Genomic DNA, 19,411 nt, shown 5'->3' with positions numbered 1-19,411 from the left:
AGGCGAAGACAAGAATCATGATTGCTGTTATACTTGAGTGGTATTTGGAATCGCCTTTGGGCTCATGGGCTCATCTCTAACGGATGACGGACGGCAACTCGGCATGGATGGGCCAGGGACTTGCTTTGTGGGGGTGTACATGGGTTAAGACAGAAGAACAACATAAATAGAAAATGAAATATGATGCAAATGGGTTTGTGTCTGTTGTGTGATGGTGAACAAGCGGTTGTTATCACGGCACTTGAGGTGTTCTCATGAGATAAGGGTATTTGTAACGAGTCACGAGTGACACCTAGTAGATGATTTGACAGAATATTTATCTCATCAGGCTCTCTTGACTACTGGAAGAGCTAGTCTAGGTGATAGACGATGAAAACTAATCATACAGCAATGGCCGCTCACGGCATTAATAGTAATAGTACAGTGTCATGACCTCATTCATTCCCTAGGTTCATCATGTCCGTCCAGAGATCAACTCTCACCCTTCCAACATATATCATTCATAAGTCCCTTCCAAAAAAGTCAAGTATTCGTCATCACGTCTCTTGTCGAGACGGGTGCCTCTGTAGCAGGGCTTCAGGGCGTGTGTGTAGGTTGTAACATCGCTGAGAATGGAACCTGGTTGAGTGCCACCAGGCCTTAGGCAGAATCGCTGTCCGAGGCAGGGTGAAGCACGAGCCTGCCGTCGGTGGCAATGTTCTCGTCGGTGTCTTCGTCCGAGGTGCTAAAGTCTCTGTCGGAGCCATCCTCATCGTCGTCCGTCTCGATGGAGGAGGCGTCGGAGAGGGTGTGGTACTCTGTTGAGTTGTCTGTTAGCAACGGAAAGATGATACAAGTGTGTATCTCGGTGAACTTACCAAGAAGATCATTCGCGCAATCAGAGGAGATCTCGCAGAAGGAACCTGCCTCCTCAACAATGGGGACGGGGTTGAACCCGTTGTTCCAGTAGAACTCGTCCGGCTTGCCAGGGGAACTGGGAGGGTTGCTCTGCTTGGCTGACTTCTCAGAGCAGCCGTCAGGGGCGCTGTAAAAGGAGAATCCAGGGAACCGGCGCTTGCGGGGCGTATAGTAAGGGTTGCTTCCGGCATCGTCTGCAGCCGGAGTGTAGAAGTCTCCATCAGCAAAGGCAGTGTTGACGTTCGTGTAAGACTGAGGCCCTGGGCAGGGTGTCCCATACCCGTCGGCAGACTTGTAAGCGCTGAATTCTTCCTGGTAGTCTCCAGCAGTCTCATTGAAGTCGTGGCCAGAGTGGTGGCGGCCAAAGGGACTAGCCCGACTTCCATGGGTAGTCGACGCCTTGTTCTTGGACTTGTTGAAGAAGGAACCGAAGCCGCCGCCCGAGGGGAGGAAGGATGGCAATGAAGTAGTAGACTCCAAGTACTCCTCATAGTGATTGTGAGTGTCCTTGGACTCGTCGGTAGTGTAGTTAAAGGGGCTTCGGAACCGACTCTCGTCTGCAAACTTGGTCTCGTCGGGAGATCTGGGGTTAGAATAGAAACCACGGTCTTCGGATCGATTAAAGTCTCTGCTGAATGCGCCCTGAGAGTATCCTTTAGAAGGAGTCGTCGTTCTGAAGCTTTCAGGGGTTCGGAAACCGGACCCTGGACTCCTCATCGAAGACCGACCACGATGAGGGTGAAGGTAGTCACGGGTATCCTTGTACTTTTCGCGGGAGTTGTCTAAACCAGACTTCTGGCGAGAGATAAGAGGCGAGCTGGGAGGTTGAGAATATCTCTTGTTGTTCAGAGAGGTGTCAGCTTCAGCCTCAGAAGCCTCGGTGTCTGTTGGTAGAGTCGTTCGAATGTCGACAGAGTCCTTGAATCGAACAGTTTTGCTGCCAGACGACTTAGACGAGGTCGGGATAGAGTCACCGGATCTATCGGACTCGATGGACGCCTCTCGGGGTCGAGCATGCTCGAAAGGCTGTTCCTTTGCCCGTCCGGGGCGCTCCAAGGGAGATCTCTCTTTGGACAAACGATGCGAGGGTCTACCGCGCTCACGCGCATGTGCTTCTTCGAATGGAGTGGGAGTTTGTCCTCGAGAATGATGTCCTGGCGCGAGATCTTCGATGTAAGGTGCTCGATATTTGGTAGGCTTCTCGGGTCGGGGAATAGACTCGGCATCTATCTGTCCAGAAGAGCGACGCTGAGCTCTGCGGCTAGCAGATCCAGTGACACGAGTAGAATAATCCGGGGACAGCGGGGAGACATCTCGATGGTTCGGACGAGCGTCGTTAGGACTAAGGGGCCTAGAGCGTCTGTCACGAGGTTCTCTGTACCGAGCTTCCTGATGTTGAGAAGAAGCCTCTCTCTTGGGAGCTGGAGATTCGTGAATCTGGTCCCCGTCGCGGTGTTTCTTGTCCGTTGTGCCGTAGCGTCGAGGAGAGGGGGCTCTTCTATGCGGAACTGCAGACTTGAGAAACTGCTCTCTAACACGAGACGGCCCACGGGTGCTCGCACACTGAGGGACCATGGAGTCGACTTCGTCATCAGGATCGGATTCGAGAGGTGTCCACTGCGTCCTTTTATCTGGAGAGCCCTTCAATAATATTGTTAGTGAGGAGTTCCAAAGTTGTCGTGTAGAAACTCACAGTGCCAAGGACAGACATCTCGACAAGGCCAATGTCGCCTTGGACCTCCATCCGGCAGTTGCCGCAATAGTTTCGCAGGATGGGCTCGCCTGGGAGGATGGGATGCTCCCTGTGAAACTCTCTAGATCGCGCAGAGCCGCAGCAGAAGCAAAAATGATAGTCCTCGGCCACCCCTCGCTTGACCATCATGTCCTGGCATTTCGCACAGACACTGAGCTTTCGTACTCCAACCGGAGGGTAGGGATACTTCTTATGGAACCTTTCAGAGCGAGAGACGCCGCAATAATGGCAGAAGTGAAATTTGTCACCGCGCTCCGGGCTCTGCTCTTCCTGGCTCTGTAGTTCTTGCTGAATGGATCTCTGGGTGATTCGAGTTTCACCGAGAGCGTTTTCGGAGGGAAACTGTGGTGAGTTGAGCCTAATTAGAGGAGAGCCGGGAGTGGTAGATGTCGACGGGAGTCTGGCATGCATCGTGGCTTTGCCCGATATGGCCTTGTTCAGTGTCGAGTTGAGCTTGTCTTGGAGAGAACGAAGGTCTTGACGTAAAAAATGATTGGCCGGCTGCTTTGAGAGATCCGTCATCTTTCCGTCGATGCGCTTCTGAATGCGTTGCAGTTCTTTGGCGTAGGGCCCCGAGTCTCCAGCCCAGTCAGAAATGGTGCTTCCATGGCTTCGCTCCTTGGGCTTCTCGATTGGTGACTTGGGACGAGGAGGCGCGGTGGTAGGTTGCGCAATGTCGCTGGTGAGGTACTGGGCCGTCTGGACTGGCACCTGAACAGTCGATGATTGACTTGGTACAAAAGCAACTGGGTTTTGATAGTACACTTGTTGCTGCGGCCGAACGGGCACAGCACCAAAAGGTTGATTAAGATTAGACGCAGAAAAAGCCGAAGCCGAAGCGCGAATAGTACAGTGGTTTCTCGACTCATGAAGGGGTGTGAGAGGCGGGAATGTTGCTGAGGGTCGTACACAAGAAGTAACGACATGCTTGGGCATGGCGTGGACAGATGGCCGGCGAGAGGTCGAGAGAGAGGCCGAGGACCTCTTGGAGTTGGAGAGGGAAGAGGGGGACCTTCGATGGTGGCGATGGTAGTGTCGTCTTTTGGAAAGACTCTTCTTCTCCTTCTTGTTCTTCTCCTTGTCTCTCTTCCTCAGCGAAGGACGTCTCTCGGCGTGGACCTCTTCCTCGTCGTCAGAGGGAGCAGAGCTCTCAGACTGTGAATCCAATTCATCTTCTTCATCGTCTCCAGAGTCGTATTCAATCCTGATGCGACCATTCTTGCCACCAGCTCGTCCGCCAGGCGTAAATGGGAGGCCAAAGGCCGCCGCCAGGAGGTCAACATTCGGACCACGCCGGCCGCGAGCCTTGCTGAAAAGCCCCATAGTTTGGTAATCCAGAAGGAGCACAAGAAGGCGAAACAAGTCGTGGTCTCTGTCTATTCGGTGAAGAAACCAGTCTAGGGGCGGATCGGTTTGAGGTCAAATGAGTGACTGTGGTGGGTGGTAGATGATAGGGGCGAGATGGAGGAATGAGGTTGGAGATGTGAGGTTCAGATTGAAGGTCTTAACGCGCAAGAACCAAGGGAGACGTGTTTAGGACTCTTGGATCTCGTTTACCTGGCTCGAGGGCCCGTTCGCGCGTCGACGTGTCTGAACGGCTGTCGCCAGCTGGCGGAACTGGCAGCTGTCAGTATGCACTGCCACCCACCAACCACTGGTGGTCTTCGGTTTTTCGGAAATCCAAAGACATACCTTGGATGATAGAATGGTTTTGATGATTTTGTCAGTCTCCTTGCTGTACTCGCTGCTCAAGTCTGGAAATAGGGGTCAGTGTCGATCCTCACAGCCGTTTCACTCAACCCAGCCAACTCACCGAATGCTCCCGTAAAGGCGCAGAGACTGACACAATGACTCGTGTGCGATTTTCTTAATGTATCGATCACTTCAAATGCCTTCTGGTCGAATCTTTTGCCGTGACTCGGGAGATCAAAGCTTCGTGACCGCGGAGTCTCAGAGGTGAAAGCTTTGTTGGCCGACTCAAGGCGAAGAAGTGTGACGATGATGAAGATGGTTGCGAGTGTAAAGATGAAGATGAACAGATTGAGTTCAAAGAGATGAAGAGGAGTAAAGATGGCCTCGTAGGCTGTATCGGTTGCGCCTTCTTTCATTTTCCTATCTTGTGCTCTTGCCCGATCCCTTTCACCCTCCGTTTACATCGTATTGTCTTGACAATTCATCACAGCAAACGGCCGCTTTGCCTTTAAGAAACAACGTCCTATTTCATCATACTCTGTCTGCTCCGCCTCTCGCGTTTGAAGACAATGAACTGTAACATCGCAGCAAACGGACGCTTCGGAGCTGGATGCGGTAGGCTGCCATATCGGGAGCCGACTACATCACACCAACACAAAGAAATCCGGCCTCTTCCGCGTCAGCTTCAGTCAAAATAATACAGTGATATACATTTCGAATGCGCTTTTGTCTACATGCATCCCATATGGGCATCCTTTATCCTTTCCCTATGTAATCCCGCGCAAACCTACTCAACTCCATCTAGTCAACCCGGAGAACACGGGCGCCCCTCTTCTTCTGCGACTTCTTCTTCTTCTGGCCACGGTCAAACGCCGCAGCAGCCACGTGGTCACGGCCCACGTTGTCAAGGTCCTTGACCTTGTAGATGCGGATGATCCAGTTCTCGCTGGTGAAGGCCTCCTCCATCGTGTTGAGGACGGGGCCCTGGTCAGGCAACCGGACACCACGCACGCGATCAGCAACCTGGCCAGCGGGGAACAGGTTGGCATAGTTGTAGTACGACATCTTGTACCTAGAATAGCTGTCAATACCAGTCTTCCCCCAAAGCAAGAGCAATACTCACATCAAGCTGTTCTTCATTGTCTCGGTGGCATCGGCATCCACCTTGTACTCGCCACGGGGCGTGAAGAAGTTGCGCTCCTTGACCTCATCAGGCCAGATACCCTCGGCAATACGGACCATCCAGAGGAACTTGTTGATATCATCTCCCGAGTATCCAAGGAGACCACCAAACACAATGAGTACGTAGTCGACCTCGTGCTGGCGCATGATGGGGTAGCTGACCTCCTCACGGGAGCTCATGGCCTTGCCCACCGTCGCGATGTGCGTGTTGTTCCACGTGTTGTTGTCAACCAGAGTAGGGCGGTCCGCCATGCCACCAATCTGGTAGCCGTAGTCCCACCACGACATGATCTTGGCGTCCTCCTTGGTGTTCTGGCGAAGCCACTGGTACGCCTCTCGGTAATCATCAATGATGTGCTGGCTACCATCAGGCATTCGGCTGGCCAAAACGACCGAAGGCGACGAGTAGGCGTTGGAGGTGACCCAGGTGCAGTGAGTCACAAACATGAGCAGGTAGACGGTCATGGCAGCAGTCACAACAATCTTGGAGAGAGTCGTGTAAATGCCAACCTTGGGCTTCTGCGTCGCTCGCAGACCACCCTTGGCAGTCTTAGAGGCGTCACCGGCCTTGGCAACATCCTCGGGGCTGGGGGTCTTGATCTGAAGATAGGTGTCGAGAACCTGAGAGACCGCAATGGCAGCAGCAACACAGACGACGGGAGTCAGCGTCAACATGAGACGGACCATGACACCGGCAAAGTAGCTGGCGAAGAGAGAGTAGACGACAACAAAGACATGCTCATCCCGGAGGTTCTGGAAGCACATGTAAACACCCGCGGGGAAGAGCCAAATGAGGAAGTTGAGATCAAAGAAGAAAGATGGCCAGGCGGTAGGCTGGTGCTCCGAGACGGAGGCAATGATGGGAATGTGAATCTTGGCGTAGCTGGTATCCCACAGAGAGTAGAATCGACCGTTCCAGGGGGCAATGTATCCAAGAGAGGTCAGGCCGACAACGCCGGCGACGCCAACGCCGAATACCGCGAACAAGATAGTGTAAACGAAAGTCTGGAACTGCTTGCCAGAAATGGCAGATCGAACGTACTGGATGAAGCCGATCAACTGAACAAAACCAAAGATGCCTAGAGAAGGATGAGCATTGGAACAGCTGGTGCTCTTGGATGGATCATACCTAGCGCAGGCATATGCTCGCTGGTCTTGACAGGCAAGAAACCCACAAAAGGAATTTGCATGCTAGCCAACGTGCCGAGCGCGTACCACGTTGTGTAGCTGACGTATAGGCGGGTGCTATAACGGCCCATGGCAATCAGAGTGAGGGCGTGCACCGGCAGCAGACATGTGATGAAGGCGTATCCACCCCATGAGGCGACCATGTAGCCGTAGGACAGCGCGCAGAGCGCGCCCCAGAGCATCGAACCCAGCTTGAGAGCCTTGATCCAGAGGAAGAAGGTGAAGACGAGGAGGAAGATGGCAATGGCCTCGTTATCGTAGCTGCCAGCAACAGATCGCGAGATGTAACCGGGGGCGATTCCCATAAAGATGGCAGCAAGAAGACCAGCCGATGGCGAGGTGGTCATCTCGTTGGTGAGAAGATATGACGCGTAGGCAGTCAGGCCCGAGAAGGCAGGGGCGAGAAGAACGCAAATGTTTCGAATGTCGACAGGGACAGTGAGGTAGCGGAGGGCGTGGTAGATGACGCCGCTCGTCACCATGAGACCAGGATAGAGGGTGCCTCCGGTAACCCGCCCGAGAGGATACCATGTCCGGTCGTCGAACCAGTCCCAAAACTTGTAGAATCCATTGGCGACCAAGTATTTCGTCGCTCGGAAGTTGAACCACGGGTCGACTATCATGGGGTTAGCTCGACGGCCTCGACGCCTCGTTAGTATTTGGGGATGGACTAACACTCGTGGATAATGCTTTCAAAACCTGCGCGCAACGAGTTAGCAGCCGATTCTTCATCGAGAGCCTGCACTGGGGAGCTTCTCCCACAGCGCAGAGCGTGTATCATGGGCAGGGGAAAGACGTACGAATCACAGAGAAAAGACGGCTGGAAATGGCAGCGCCGGCAATGAGAAGAAGGATAACGACCCTGAGCAGGGTCCTCGTGTCTTTGCCGGTCACCGCGGAAAGCACATCTTGGTTGTTGGCCGCCATGATGAGCTGCGATTGTCGACGATGGTTGCCCCTTGGAGTTGATGCAACTTGTCGAAGACAGACGAGACGGGGCCGAGATGTTGAAACTCCACTGGGGAAGCAAGAAGGACAGCTTGGAGCTTATGCCAGCTGTGGCCACACACACCACAGGGGAGGAAGGTGGATGGGGCCGTTTGAGGTACGTACCTCTCTTTCCTTTTATGAGGCAGCGCGCGTCCCCCCGTGGCCCCGTCCCCTCCCCTCCACTGCACAGCCGGGGCGCCCGCCGGAGCCGTAGTTTCGCCGGCTCTTCCCCAGGAGCTCAGTTATCCAATGACGACCAGGTCATTCTACGTCAACCTGATGAATCGGCCGAGAGGGGAGTGATGGCATAGCTGCTTGCTTTTCAATTAGTTTGGGGGAGTCCATTGAAGGAGATTTCACCCATTGAAGGTCGAAATGGCAATCGCTGACTGTCTTGGCACCTGCAGCTCATCATGTGCCTGAAATATTGCTCAATTGCTTTCTCTGCCCTTTCCATCATCTCAATGGCAAAGACCAGCTCCAATGCCAGCTTGTCCTCCCTTCACTTCCAGACGATCCAGGTACAGCAAGTTGTAAACCAAGCCATTGACGTTTTGTCGTCTAAAGTTGTTATATTGTACACCCGTACACTTGTGTAGCAGGGACCTAAGGAAACATCTATGCAGGACCGCCACGTATATCCTCAAATCATACACCGAGTCTTGAGTCGAGGCTCGAGGCTCGGATTATGCCTCCGGTGGATTTGTTTCCCTACGGTTGGCCGACCTTTTCGCCCGTGACTTTCCATCTGTTCTTCCGCCTCATCCACTCTTACGCTTTTCCCTTCGCCACGACCCCATCTTAAGGGTTCTCCTTGGCAACCTTCAGCAGCAGCTTCTCGAGGTCGAACTTGGGATCCGCAGGGTCGGTAATCACTGTCCAGAGTTAGCCCGGGGCATCCTCAACGGTCGGGATGCACGAGGTGCAAAATGCCGCCCTCCAATTGCTTCCTAGGGGGGCAGATTGGGCAACGATGCCGGAGCTGACATACCAGAGTCAGCAGCTGATGTAGGGTTCTTCTGCTTCGCAAACTCCGCCTTGGCCTGCTGGATCAACTTCTCCTTCTTCTCGTACTCGTGCTGGGCGTGCTCGGCTCTTTGGGCGGCGGTAATAGCCCGCTGGTGGGTGAAGCCGTAGAAGACGCCCAGGCCGAGGGCGGACCACCGCAAAACCTGGAAATAACTCAATTAGCCTCGTCGTCAAGGCACAGAGCGATTGTGCCGCCCAGATGGTCGCGTTTCCGGCGTTGTCGAGTGCTTGGGGTCGGGACACGGTCGAGCGGGCGGCCGAATCGGCGTGGATAAGGAAGGATAACACGCACGTTCACTCCGGTCGAAGCCATTGGGGAATCGGGTCGCAAAAACTGCGCGATCGAGTGGGAAAGCGAGAGGATCGGTACAGACGATAGTCGTGGGTCGACAATGGCTTGTCAATGGACCCTGTCGGGGGTGGCTCGAGGGAATTAGGTGCGTCGGCTTGAGGTGAAGAATTGAAAAGACGTCGGGAAAAGTCGCAGTTTTTCCAGGTTTCGCTGTAAAACCAAAAAAGCAGCCGCTGGCGGCTGGGAGCTCGGGCGAACGACGGGAGCTGGAGCCAGTGGCAGTGAGCCGGCCGATGGGATCACGTGCCAGGCTGAATCTCAATCTTCCAGGTACGTACCGTTCCATTGGCACTCCCACTGCACTGAGCACTGTCCCTGACTTGTCCCCTGTGCAGGGGCTCCCGGGGTGCAAGTTTGCTGGACGGGCTGTCGCATCCAATTGGACCCCCATTCAGCAGCTACTCAAAGTACTTACCAACTTTGTCCATACACTGCATCATTACTCCAAACAACGCGATCTCAACCACAAAGACGCGCCACGGTACACCGGGATCAACTTGTCATTTTCTCTCGTGTTACTATTAAACCACGTCCGCCCTCGACTTGCGCCTCTGCGCCTCCCATCACCTGCGAATCCCGCCATCCATAGCTTCCCAGAGATCGACCTGTCCCGCGATGGGACCGTGGAACCTCCACCATGCAGCAACGTCGAGATGAAATTCTAGCAAAGAAAGCAAAGCTCGCAGAGCTTAAGCGGCAGAGAGAGCTTCGGGCCAGCCAGGCGACTGCCAGTCGCTCGAGCATAGGCACCCCTAGCGACGTTGGTCCCCTGATCCTCCACCGCCTTGGAATTGGAACCCCTCGTTGACATGTTGTCTCTTCACCGCAGTTGATATCCCCGACTCCCGGAAGAGCAGATAACCGCCGCGAGATTGAATCGCTCATCAACAGCTTGGTGGGCGACAGCAGACCTGGCTCCACCGTCACAGGAGGCGCTGCCTCTCCGGCCCCTCGTGGCAGCCGTCCGAACAGCGTGTTGAGTGCTGGCGAACTCAGCAACGAGACTTCCGAAGTCGCCTCTCCCGGTCATATCCAGCCTCTTGTCCTACCCCCGAACCTCACCACTGTTCCCCTCACCACCGTCTTCGAGTGCCCACCGTCTCCCGTAAAAGAGGTCTTCTCATACAGCAAAGGTGTTCAGACGACCGAGGAATGGACGACCCCAAACAGAACCAGAGCTCAGTCTCTCATTTCAGAAGCCGATGATATACCCGTAGCAACTTCGACGCCCAGCAAGAGGCTGAGCAGGAGAGAACGGGATCGAGAGGAGGAGCTCCGACAGAAGATCAGGGAAGAGGTGGAGGAAGAACTAAGGGCGACAAAGGAGTTCTTGACAGATGGCGTGGTGCCTCCGAGCACGTCGATGAACTATCCTTCAAGGAACCTCACTGCCGAAGAACTCGACGCTGTGGCGCAGTCAGACGAGTTCGTCGACTTCCTGGAAAAGTCTACCAAAGTGATTGAGAGGGCCCTTGATCAAGAGACGTACGATATCCTCACAGACTATGCGCTGCAAGGCCAAGATGTCGAGGACGAAGACGAAGAGACTGGCAACACTGGCGGCCGCGGAAAGCATAGAGTGAAGGAGGTGGCTCAATTCTTTGATGATCGATGGTCCAAGAAGCGCATGATCAGTGGAATCGACTTCTCGCCCAAATTTAGCGAGCTCGTTCTCGCATCTTACACCAAGAACCCAACGGCGCCCCACGAACCTGATGGCTTGGTTCAGGTCTGGAACCTTCACATGCAGGATCGCCCAGAATACGTCTTTACAGCGCAGTCGGATATCCTGACAGCAAAGTTCTCGCCTTACCACAACAACCTCATCATCGGTGGCTCATACAGTGGCCAAGTGTTGCTCTGGGATACAAGAGCAAAGGCGGCACCAGTTCAAAAGACTCCCCTGACTGGATACGGACACGCTCACCCCATCTACTCAGTCGATATCGTTGGTACTCAAAACGCCAACAACATCATTTCTTGCTCAACTGATGGTGTTGTGTGTGGCTGGACCATGGACGTGTTCGCCCAGCCTCAGGAGTTGCTTGAGCTGAAGAACCCCAGCCAGGCCAAGGTGGCTGTCGAAGATGTGAGCCCGACGTGTCTTTCTTTCCCGGATACAGATCCTACATTCTTCCTCGTCGGCAGTGAGGAGGGCACCATCTTCCCCTGCCATCGATACGACCGAGCTGGTGCCAAGGCCGGCGTGGACAAGAAGATCAGCTACAAGGGACACACTGCACCTGTCATGTCGGTCGACTTCCATCCTGCCAGAGGTCCAGTGGATCTGGGTGACTTGGTCATCTCTTCATCACTGGATTGGAGCGTGAAGCTCTGGAAGGTTCGGGCACCTGCAGCAACCTCCACCATTGGCTCTGGGGATGGTACTATCTCGCCCCTGATCGACTTTGTGCGCGAGGATGTCGTCTACGACGCCAAGTGGTCACCTGTCAAGCCCAACATTTTTGCCTTGGTAGACGGTGCCGGCTGGCTCGAGCTCTGGGATATCGCTGTCGAAACCGAGGAACCTGTGTCGCGGATATCACCCAGTGCTCGAAAGGACGGTAGAACCATGCTTTCAAAGAGTCTGAACAAGGTAGCATGGGAGCCCAATGATGGAAAGCGCCTTGCCACTGGTGGTATCGACGGATCCCTCACAGTGTTTGAGGTGGCCAGCGGTCTGGGAGGCAAAGAGGGCTTGAAGAATGAGGACTGGGCAAACGTAAAGAAGCTTGTGAATAGACTTGAAGCCGTAGGGTCGAATGGTGCGTTGATGGATTAAGGACGTGTGTTGGAGTATTGGCAGCATAGTGGGCGCATTTCTTGTGTTCAGGTAGTTGACCAGAGAAGATGATTGTATACCCCGTGAGATTTTATATCCTGTGAGAATTATTGAGCTTGTCTAATCATGCATTCCGAAGCTGATCAGGTCCCGATCACTCAGGTATAGACACCACTCTCCAAGCTTTATTGGACGAAGTCAGCTATTTAACATTCTTGGGGCCTTTATCTAGTAGTCTAGAGGATAGAATTATATCAACTCATACCATGATATTTATTCTTGTATTCGTCTGTTGACAGGCAAACCCCCTGTCATCCTCAGTCGAGATTGGACGTCACGTGCACAAGATCCACCTGAGTGTTTACCAACTTTTCGCTTGAGCCTCAACAACTTTCCTCTCTCTACCTCCTACCTACCCCAAAAACTATCGGAGATGAGACAGGCGCCAGCCGCTCAGCGCCGCTCAGCTGCTGGAGGTTCATCGCCTTCCCGTGTCTAACTGCGTGACCAGACACGTTGAATGGCGATGGCTAGCTGCACTGGTAAGTTGTTTTCCTCTTCTCGCGACACGTTGAACATTTTATGATGGCATTCATTTTTATGAATTCTGCAATTCTGAATGCCAATTTGGCATCCTGTGGACAAACTCTAGCTGAAAATATTCAATCTCTTGCAATTGTTGTCTGGTATATCCTAGATGGCATGCTAATTCATCAACAGATTCCCTTTCCAACTACTCTTAGGTCTCCATGGGCACACCCGCAGGGTAACGGGCACCAGCAGCCTCAAAGTTGTCCACCAGTGGTCGGATAGCCTGCATCTCTTCCTCGGTGAGCTGGAAGTATTGAGTGTTCTCCTTGACTCGGGCGGCTGCGCTGGCTCCTGGGATGGGGATGATGGTAGGAAGGTGGTGACGCTTGCTGAGACCCCTCGCCCAGGCAATTGCCAGCTGGGCTGGGGTGCAGCCCTTCTTCTCGGCGAGAGCCTCGACCTCTTTGACGAGCTTGAGGTTGTGCTGGAAGGCCTCGGGCTGGAAGCGCGGCATGATGGAGACAATGCCCAATTCCTTGAACTCGGAAGCGTCCTTGAACCGACCAGAAAGCATCTATTATAGTAATTAGAACTAGACCTGTTTGCTTGAACCTGGGTCTACTTACACCACGGCCAATAGGCGCATAGGCCAGAACTGGGATGTCGTGCTCGGCACAAGCCTCGGCAACTCCGTTCCTGAGGATATCAATGGAGAACATGCTCAGCTCAACCTCGACGGCAACGATCTTGGTTATCTTGGCAGCTTCGTGGATGGTCTGCGCACTGCACTCGGAGAGGGAGATGCCACCGATCTTACCCGTGTCGATGTACTCCTTCTGGATAACGCTAAAGGTCTCCTCGAGGGGGACGTTTGGGTCTCTCCTCGAGCAGGCAAAGGCGTCAACCTTCTTAGTTCCACCGAGCTGGCTGATGATGTTGTCAAGAGATCGTCGGACGCCCTCGGGTGTACCGTTGGGCTTGTGGTTGTCGAGATCGTGACCGCCCTTGATGACGAGGAAGACCTTGTCGGCATCCTCGGGATACTTGGTGAAGTAGTGCTTGAGCAGAGTCATGGAGTTGTACTCGGGTGTGCCGTAGAACTCGGCGCCGTTCCAGACGTTGCAGCCGTTTTCGAGGGCAGTGCGCATGGCCTCGATGGCCTGGTCCAGAGGGGGAGGAGTAGGACGCCAGGTGAGGCCTGTAGGTTGTCAGTTGAGATGCCATGTGAGTTGAGTACAGTGAGGTCATACCCATGAGGCCATAGCCAAGGGCACCGACTTCCTTTCCAAGAATCTGAGGCATGTTGGACTTGGTATGAATGAGGTGGCTATTGTTTGAAGGTCTTGGAAGTACAAGATGTAGAGGAGATGGTGGAAGTCAGTTTTGAACTGATGCTGCTGCTAAATGATTCTATTCTTCACGATCTAACCATCCATTTTATATTCACTTCGTTAAACCTTCCATCGGTCTTGGGTGTAACTCCATGTGTATCATTGTCGGGTTTACAGCCTCGCCTGGTTAGATAAACCCGTCAAGCTCCACGCCGCGTGCCGGGATCCGCCGGCAAGTTCCGCCTCATGCAAGGAGCATGGAGATAGGAGCAAGGCCAGGTTCTATAAACCCGTAATGGAAATAGTTGATCCCATCTATCAGGGTTGGTTGTCAAAATGTCATCCACTTGTAGAAGTAGGTTGTAATGACGTCCATATGAAGCATGCTAATCAGATTCACCAAAAACCATCACCCTACCCTTACTATTTGAACAAGAAGTAAATAAATCTAATTAACATAAAAAAGTCCGATCATTATTTTCAATTTAGTAAGCTCGTAAATCATTCAATCATTTCCGACCATGGCTGGAATGATATGTGTTGCCGTCCATTTCATACACAAAGTGAGACTGTCCTTGCATCTCCGGGGGCATCGGCTTGCACCCGGCCATCTCTTGTGGTGGGCTCCAGGCTGGATAGCTCGGTGTGGATTCAACCGAATGCACCTTGGTTTCAGCAGATTCATTGCTTGATTTGGCATTTCTTCTTCGACGGATGAGAAAGAAGATTCCCAGGCCAATCACACCCAGTCCGACTACGACGCCGGCGACTGCTCCACCGATGACGGCTCCGGAGGGGGAGGGAGAGGAAGTTGCTTCCTCTGGCTCCTCAGTCGCCTGTGTCTTCTCTTCTTTTGATGGTGTTGCACTAACAGATGGCTGAACCACTCCGCTGGCGTCTTCACCGCACTTCTTGGCAGTGTCCTCGTCAAAGACTCGCACCAGCTTGCTGCTCTTTGACGGGTTGGCCTGCCAAAGCGTAAAGGTTCCTGCGTCGTGGTTCACCATGAGATATGCCGCAGTGAGAAAGTAGCGGCCCAGAGTCGCGGGCTGGTCGGCAACACCATTCATCAAGAGCTCTTTGACGTTGGATTTGGTAACCCGAGCTCCACTGCGATCGATGTCGACAAAGGGCACGATGTATTGGTCGTTTGGCACCCGAATCTGCAGGCCAGAATTAAGGTGGAAGGTGATGTCACCATCGAATCTAAACAAAGTGTTAGCTAACACCCGGTAGTCAAGATTAAGGAACCTACACTTTATCGGCGTCAAAGAGACGAGCTGACCAGTGGAGTCCGTATGAGGTCTCTGTGTGGTTGAACCCGGTGACTTGCTCAAACCTGCCAACATACGCGCCTGGTGCCTCGAGAAGGAGTTGTCTCTGGGGGACGATACAGCACGGCAGCGCAGTGTTGGAAGGGAAGATGCTCTCGTCAGAGCCATCGCGAAAGTTGACCCGAATGTCCGAGACGGTGACCTTCATCCCGGTCCAGCAGCCAGGGGTGCCTGTGTAGTCGTCGTAGACGAGGGGTGCCGTGTAGTTCCTCCCAATCACCTTCTCCTCGTCGTATCCGCCGAGCACAAGGGAACCATCGATGGGTTCCTTTACCCACATCCTGCCCCAGAAGATCGACCACACTCGCGAACTGATCTTTCCGGCAGCCCGGAGAGCGTTGAGGTAGGTCGAGTTGGAACCCAGGCCGAGGGGGTGGAGCAGCGTGTAACCGGCATCCCATTTGAGGCGCGGGATCCCAATGGGAAAGCCCTCCAAGGCAGGTGCTCCCTCGAGCGTGATGTTGTCGGTGCCAGCAAGACTAGTCGACACGAGCCTCTTGATTCCCGCTTCTGAGCCTTGAAAGGTCGCCTCGTCGGTGGCGCCGCCTGCATCCCCTATGTCGCTGGCTTTATTGAAGGACTCGGACTTTTCCTCGTTGAACAGCCCGCCTCTTCGAATCTGGCAGATTCGATCGTTCCAGATGACCGTCTTGTCGCAATAGGACTGGTCATCGTATATATAAGTATTGTTCAACTCACTGTGTAGATCATTATGTTAGCAAGTCTAAAACACGCCTAAGGTTTGGTAAGCCCACATACGCCCAAGGTAAGAGCACAACATTCTGCGTGGGAGATCCAAGTTTTGTCGGGATTCCCTTCATGAAAGACTTCGCAACGTTGGGAAGAACTTGGACATCGCGGATAGGAAGAGACAGGGGCTCCGTATCACAAGATGAAGCGCAACTGGCCGGAACGACCAGCAACAACAACAAATACAGAAACCGACGCATTTCGATTTCTTGCGGGTTTGTAAGGCAAGACAAGAAAGAATCAAACTTACAAAAAAGACGGCCGGGCACCTGAGACGACAAAGGAGCAGGACTTGCCCAACTCAGCGGTGGATCACGGGTGAAGGAAGCGTAGGATCAACAAGGACACAACCAACAGCATAAAGATGTTATGCCATTTCCAAGCTTTTTACGCGCCCGGATCATTGTCCGAAGAGGCAATTTCCAAGCTGTCGGTAACGAGCAATAATTTTGGTACAAGCTTATGTTTCAACAGGGATATATATGCATGCCGCAACCAACAACGCTTAGTGATTCGCCATATCGTGGGCTTTGGGTTACAACAAGCTGAATTCGGGGGCTGTGCACACTGACTCGGCGGCAATTCGCAGGCGCCTCCCTCTCACGTGGATCACCCAGCAGCCGCGACCCCCGTTATCGAGGGCCTTTTTTTAGGCCACCTAGATTCGCGCGCTCCATGCCTACTCCCCCTACTCCATGCTAAAGCGAGACAACATATTCCTAGGGGTCTCTTGTTTCCTGTCGACGAGTTGTCGACTTTCCCTCTTTTCTTGAATCCTTCCACTGCGATCGATCGCATTGGCCACAGCATGATCTCGCTCTCTTCACAACCGTCCTTACCACGCAAGGCGCTGGTCGCCGCTGTTGTCGGGGCGCTGCTGTTCTGGCATATTCTATCTTCATCAGCGTCTTTGTCTACGCCTAGGACGAGCGGCTTGGAGTTTGTGCCTAGCTCATTTAACTGGTCTACTCTGCCGCAATTTCATCCTCCTTCATCAATCAAGCCCTTGCCGACCGAGGCGCCTCACAAATTGCCCCAGGTCCAGGCCAACCAGGGCAAGTTCCAACTCACTTCAACAACAAAGAGCCGCCAAAAAGCCGTCCGTGATGAGTTTCTGCGCAGTTACAGGTCATACAAGCAGTATGCATGGATGAAGGATGAGCTGGCGCCCATCTCCGCCGTGGGAAAGGACACCTTCGGAGGCTGGGCGGCAACCTTGGTTGACTCTCTGGACACCCTTTGGATTATGGACCTTAAGGAGGAATTCAGTGAGGCTGCTCAAGCGGCTGCCACGCTCAACTGGGGCGAAACTCACGATGGCGCCGTCAACTTGTTTGAGACGACGATCCGTCACCTTGGAGGTCTTCTTAGCGCCTACGAACTAAGCGGCGAGGAGGTTCTACTCAAGAAGGCCGTCGAACTCGGCGAGATGCTCTACGTTGCCTTTGACACCCCCAATCGTCTGCCGGGCTTCTGGCTCAACTTTGAAGACGCCCGGACTGGAAAGCAGGTTGCCGGCGTCCACGACCCGTCTGCGTCCCCTAGCTCTCTAGTGATGGAATTCACAAAGCTCTCGCAGCTCACCGGTGATCCCAAGTTTTACGATGCCACAGATCGCGTGACGCAGTTCCTGGTGAGAATCCAGAACGACACGCGCTTACCGGGAATGTGGCCTCTCTGCCTCAACTTTCAGAATGAGCAAGCAAATGATAACACCTTCTCCCTCGGAGCACTAGCCGACTCCCTATATGAGTATCTACCGAAGATGCACGCGCTACTAGGCGGCTTAGATACGAATTACGAGTCTATGTATCGTATAGCCTCTGATACCGTCATCAAGCACCTGCTCTACCGACCTATGCTACCAGAGAAGGACGATATTCTATTCTCTGGTGACGTTCACGTCAACGACGACAAGGCCGAGTTGGTCACCGAGAGTCAGCATCTCACTTGCTTTGCTGGAGGCATGTTTGCATTGGCCGGAAAGCTCCTAAACATCGAGGAGCATGTTAATATTGGAGAGAGACTTGCCCGAGGCTGCGGGTGGGCATACAAGGCATTCCCCACGGGCATGATGCCAGAGATTTTCAATCTCGTGTCCTGCCCGACCCTCGAGCCGTGCGAATATGAAAAGGAACGATGGGTCCCTGAGAAGGAATCTCTCTCCCCAGGCTTTCGGAATGCCCGGGACCCGCGATACATCCTCCGGCCCGAAGCCATCGAGAGCATCTTCATCATGTATCGGATCACGGCCGATCCCCAGTGGCAGGACATGGCGTGGGATATGTTCCAAGCCATCGTCCGCTACACCACCACTCAGCATGCCAATGCGGCCATCGAGGACGTCACTAATACAGAGACTGCCCAAACCGACTCAATGGAGGTAAGTAGAACTCCTTGTTAGTGATTGATTACAATATACTAATACATGGACGCAGAGTTTCTGGCTATCCGAGACCCTCAAGTATTTTTACCTCATCTTCTCACCCCCAGACTTGGTGAACCTAGATGAGTATGTGTTGAATACAGAAGCCCACCCCTTCCGCCGACCATAGTGCGAGAATTGGCAGTTAGAATTACTATGCATAAATAATTAGCGATTGCATCTTGGATACAGGAGGACACGAGACCCGTCTATGACAACGTTAGGCCAGAACATACACACGATAATATCCCACATGCGCATCTTTATCTCAATTGCGACGTCACAGCTACAACCTTATGCTATCATGGACTTAGATCTCAATTAGCATTCCTTCCGCTGCTCCCACTTTCTGTCCACCCTTGATCTCCCTAACCACCGACACACTGGCATCCACCGCTGGTCGATTCATCATCTTCTGCCCCTGTTGTCCACCATCGTTGACCTGACGCTGAGGTACCGCCTTCTGCTTCCTCTTCTTGACCGACTTGCGCGTTTCTGCGGCACGAATCACATCTGGCGGCATTGGCATGACACCCCGTGCTTGGAGCCACCAGTCCGGGAACGTCTCAAGTCCAACCTCTGCGAGACCCTCGGGCGTCGTGGGCATGGCGTGTTTGAATCGGCATGAGAGGCCCCATCTGCACGCGCCGTAGCGGCACCAGTGTCGGCACGGGGATGTCAGAACTAGAGTCGGCGACGTAGTCGTTGTGTGCTCTAGCTCCTGGCTGTTGTTGAGGGGGTTGTGCCGGCTCGAGGCGAGGCCCTGCGCGGGTTTGAGCTTCTTGGGAGCTGGTGGGGCCAATGTAGGCTTCGCCTTGCCCTCAAGCTCGCCGGTTTCCGAAGGCGGCGGAAAAGAGCTAGGTTCCGTCTTGGAAGGACAAGTGGTGGAACCATCGTCGTCGGAGCACAGTTGCTCCTTTTCGTTGTCATCTGAGATAGAGGCAAACTTAAGCTGGTAAGTCCCAGCCTCAGCGTGAAAGGGCCCCAGGTTGATCATGTCCTCCGTCTGCTCTTGGGGCAGATACCGGGGGACTCCGATGACTTCCAGCCATTCGGGGAGCATGTCGGCGGGGATGAGAGGAACAGCTGTTCCGGGACGGACGAGGACCTGGCCGTTGGGCGTGATCTGCTCCAGGCCAGGCCTGATCAGAAAAAAGAGAGGCCTGGGAGTCATA

General features: G+C 53.6%; 7 protein-coding genes across 7 annotated transcripts; 2 read left to right on the top strand and 5 right to left on the bottom strand.

The window, feature by feature from the left end:
- Positions 1–639: 639 nt before the first annotated feature.
- On the bottom strand, positions 640–4,758 carry MRS44_000737 (uncharacterized protein; the record flags this gene model as incomplete). The annotated part of the gene is made up of 6 exons (XM_065624172.1): positions 640–809; positions 858–2,538; positions 2,591–4,022; positions 4,191–4,267; positions 4,343–4,404; positions 4,464–4,758. The coding sequence occupies 6 exons, from the start codon at positions 4,756–4,758 to the stop codon at positions 640–642; spliced, it is 3,717 nt and encodes a 1,238-aa protein (XP_065479883.1).
- A 385-nt stretch (positions 4,759–5,143) lies between these two features.
- MRS44_000736 (uncharacterized protein) lies at positions 5,144–7,639 on the bottom strand (the record flags this gene model as incomplete). Its single annotated transcript, XM_065624171.1, has 5 exons — positions 5,144–5,414; positions 5,466–6,603; positions 6,654–7,328; positions 7,388–7,456; positions 7,513–7,639. 5 exons carry the CDS (start codon positions 7,637–7,639, stop codon positions 5,144–5,146), a joined length of 2,280 nt encoding a protein of 759 aa, XP_065479882.1.
- An 864-nt stretch (positions 7,640–8,503) lies between these two features.
- Positions 8,504–9,044, bottom strand: MRS44_000735 (uncharacterized protein; the record flags this gene model as incomplete). The annotated part of the gene is made up of 3 exons (XM_046280679.1): positions 8,504–8,577; positions 8,694–8,874; positions 9,024–9,044. The coding sequence occupies 3 exons, from the start codon at positions 9,042–9,044 to the stop codon at positions 8,504–8,506; spliced, it is 276 nt and encodes a 91-aa protein (XP_046138630.1).
- Positions 9,045–9,720: 676 nt separating this feature from the next.
- MRS44_000734 (uncharacterized protein) lies at positions 9,721–11,865 on the top strand (the record flags this gene model as incomplete). Its single annotated transcript, XM_046274976.2, has 2 exons — positions 9,721–9,843; positions 9,913–11,865. 2 exons carry the CDS (start codon positions 9,721–9,723, stop codon positions 11,863–11,865), a joined length of 2,076 nt encoding a protein of 691 aa, XP_046138629.1.
- Positions 11,866–12,604: 739 nt separating this feature from the next.
- On the bottom strand, positions 12,605–16,011 carry MRS44_000733 (uncharacterized protein; the record flags this gene model as incomplete). Its single annotated transcript, XM_046272525.2, has 6 exons — positions 12,605–12,970; positions 13,023–13,594; positions 13,647–13,723; positions 14,286–14,933; positions 14,983–15,759; positions 15,821–16,011. 6 exons carry the CDS (start codon positions 16,009–16,011, stop codon positions 12,605–12,607), a joined length of 2,631 nt encoding a protein of 876 aa, XP_046138628.2.
- Positions 16,012–16,619: 608 nt separating this feature from the next.
- MRS44_000732 (uncharacterized protein) lies at positions 16,620–18,366 on the top strand (the record flags this gene model as incomplete). Its single annotated transcript, XM_046267483.2, has 2 exons — positions 16,620–18,194; positions 18,250–18,366. 2 exons carry the CDS (start codon positions 16,620–16,622, stop codon positions 18,364–18,366), a joined length of 1,692 nt encoding a protein of 563 aa, XP_046138626.2.
- A 180-nt stretch (positions 18,367–18,546) lies between these two features.
- MRS44_000731 (uncharacterized protein) lies at positions 18,547–19,410 on the bottom strand (the record flags this gene model as incomplete). Its single annotated transcript, XM_046267485.2, has 1 exon — positions 18,547–19,410. The coding sequence occupies one exon, from the start codon at positions 19,408–19,410 to the stop codon at positions 18,547–18,549; it is 864 nt and encodes a 287-aa protein (XP_046138625.2).
- Position 19,411: the final 1 nt, after the last annotated feature.

The sequence above is a fragment of the Fusarium solani genome (genome assembly GCF_023522795.1).
Source record: "Fusarium solani strain SB1 chromosome Unknown bctg00000000, whole genome shotgun sequence".
NCBI classification, from domain to species: domain Eukaryota; kingdom Fungi; phylum Ascomycota; class Sordariomycetes; order Hypocreales; family Nectriaceae; genus Fusarium; species Fusarium solani.
Note: the sequence above shows the minus strand (reverse complement) of the source record. Positions and strands in the feature narration are given on the sequence as shown.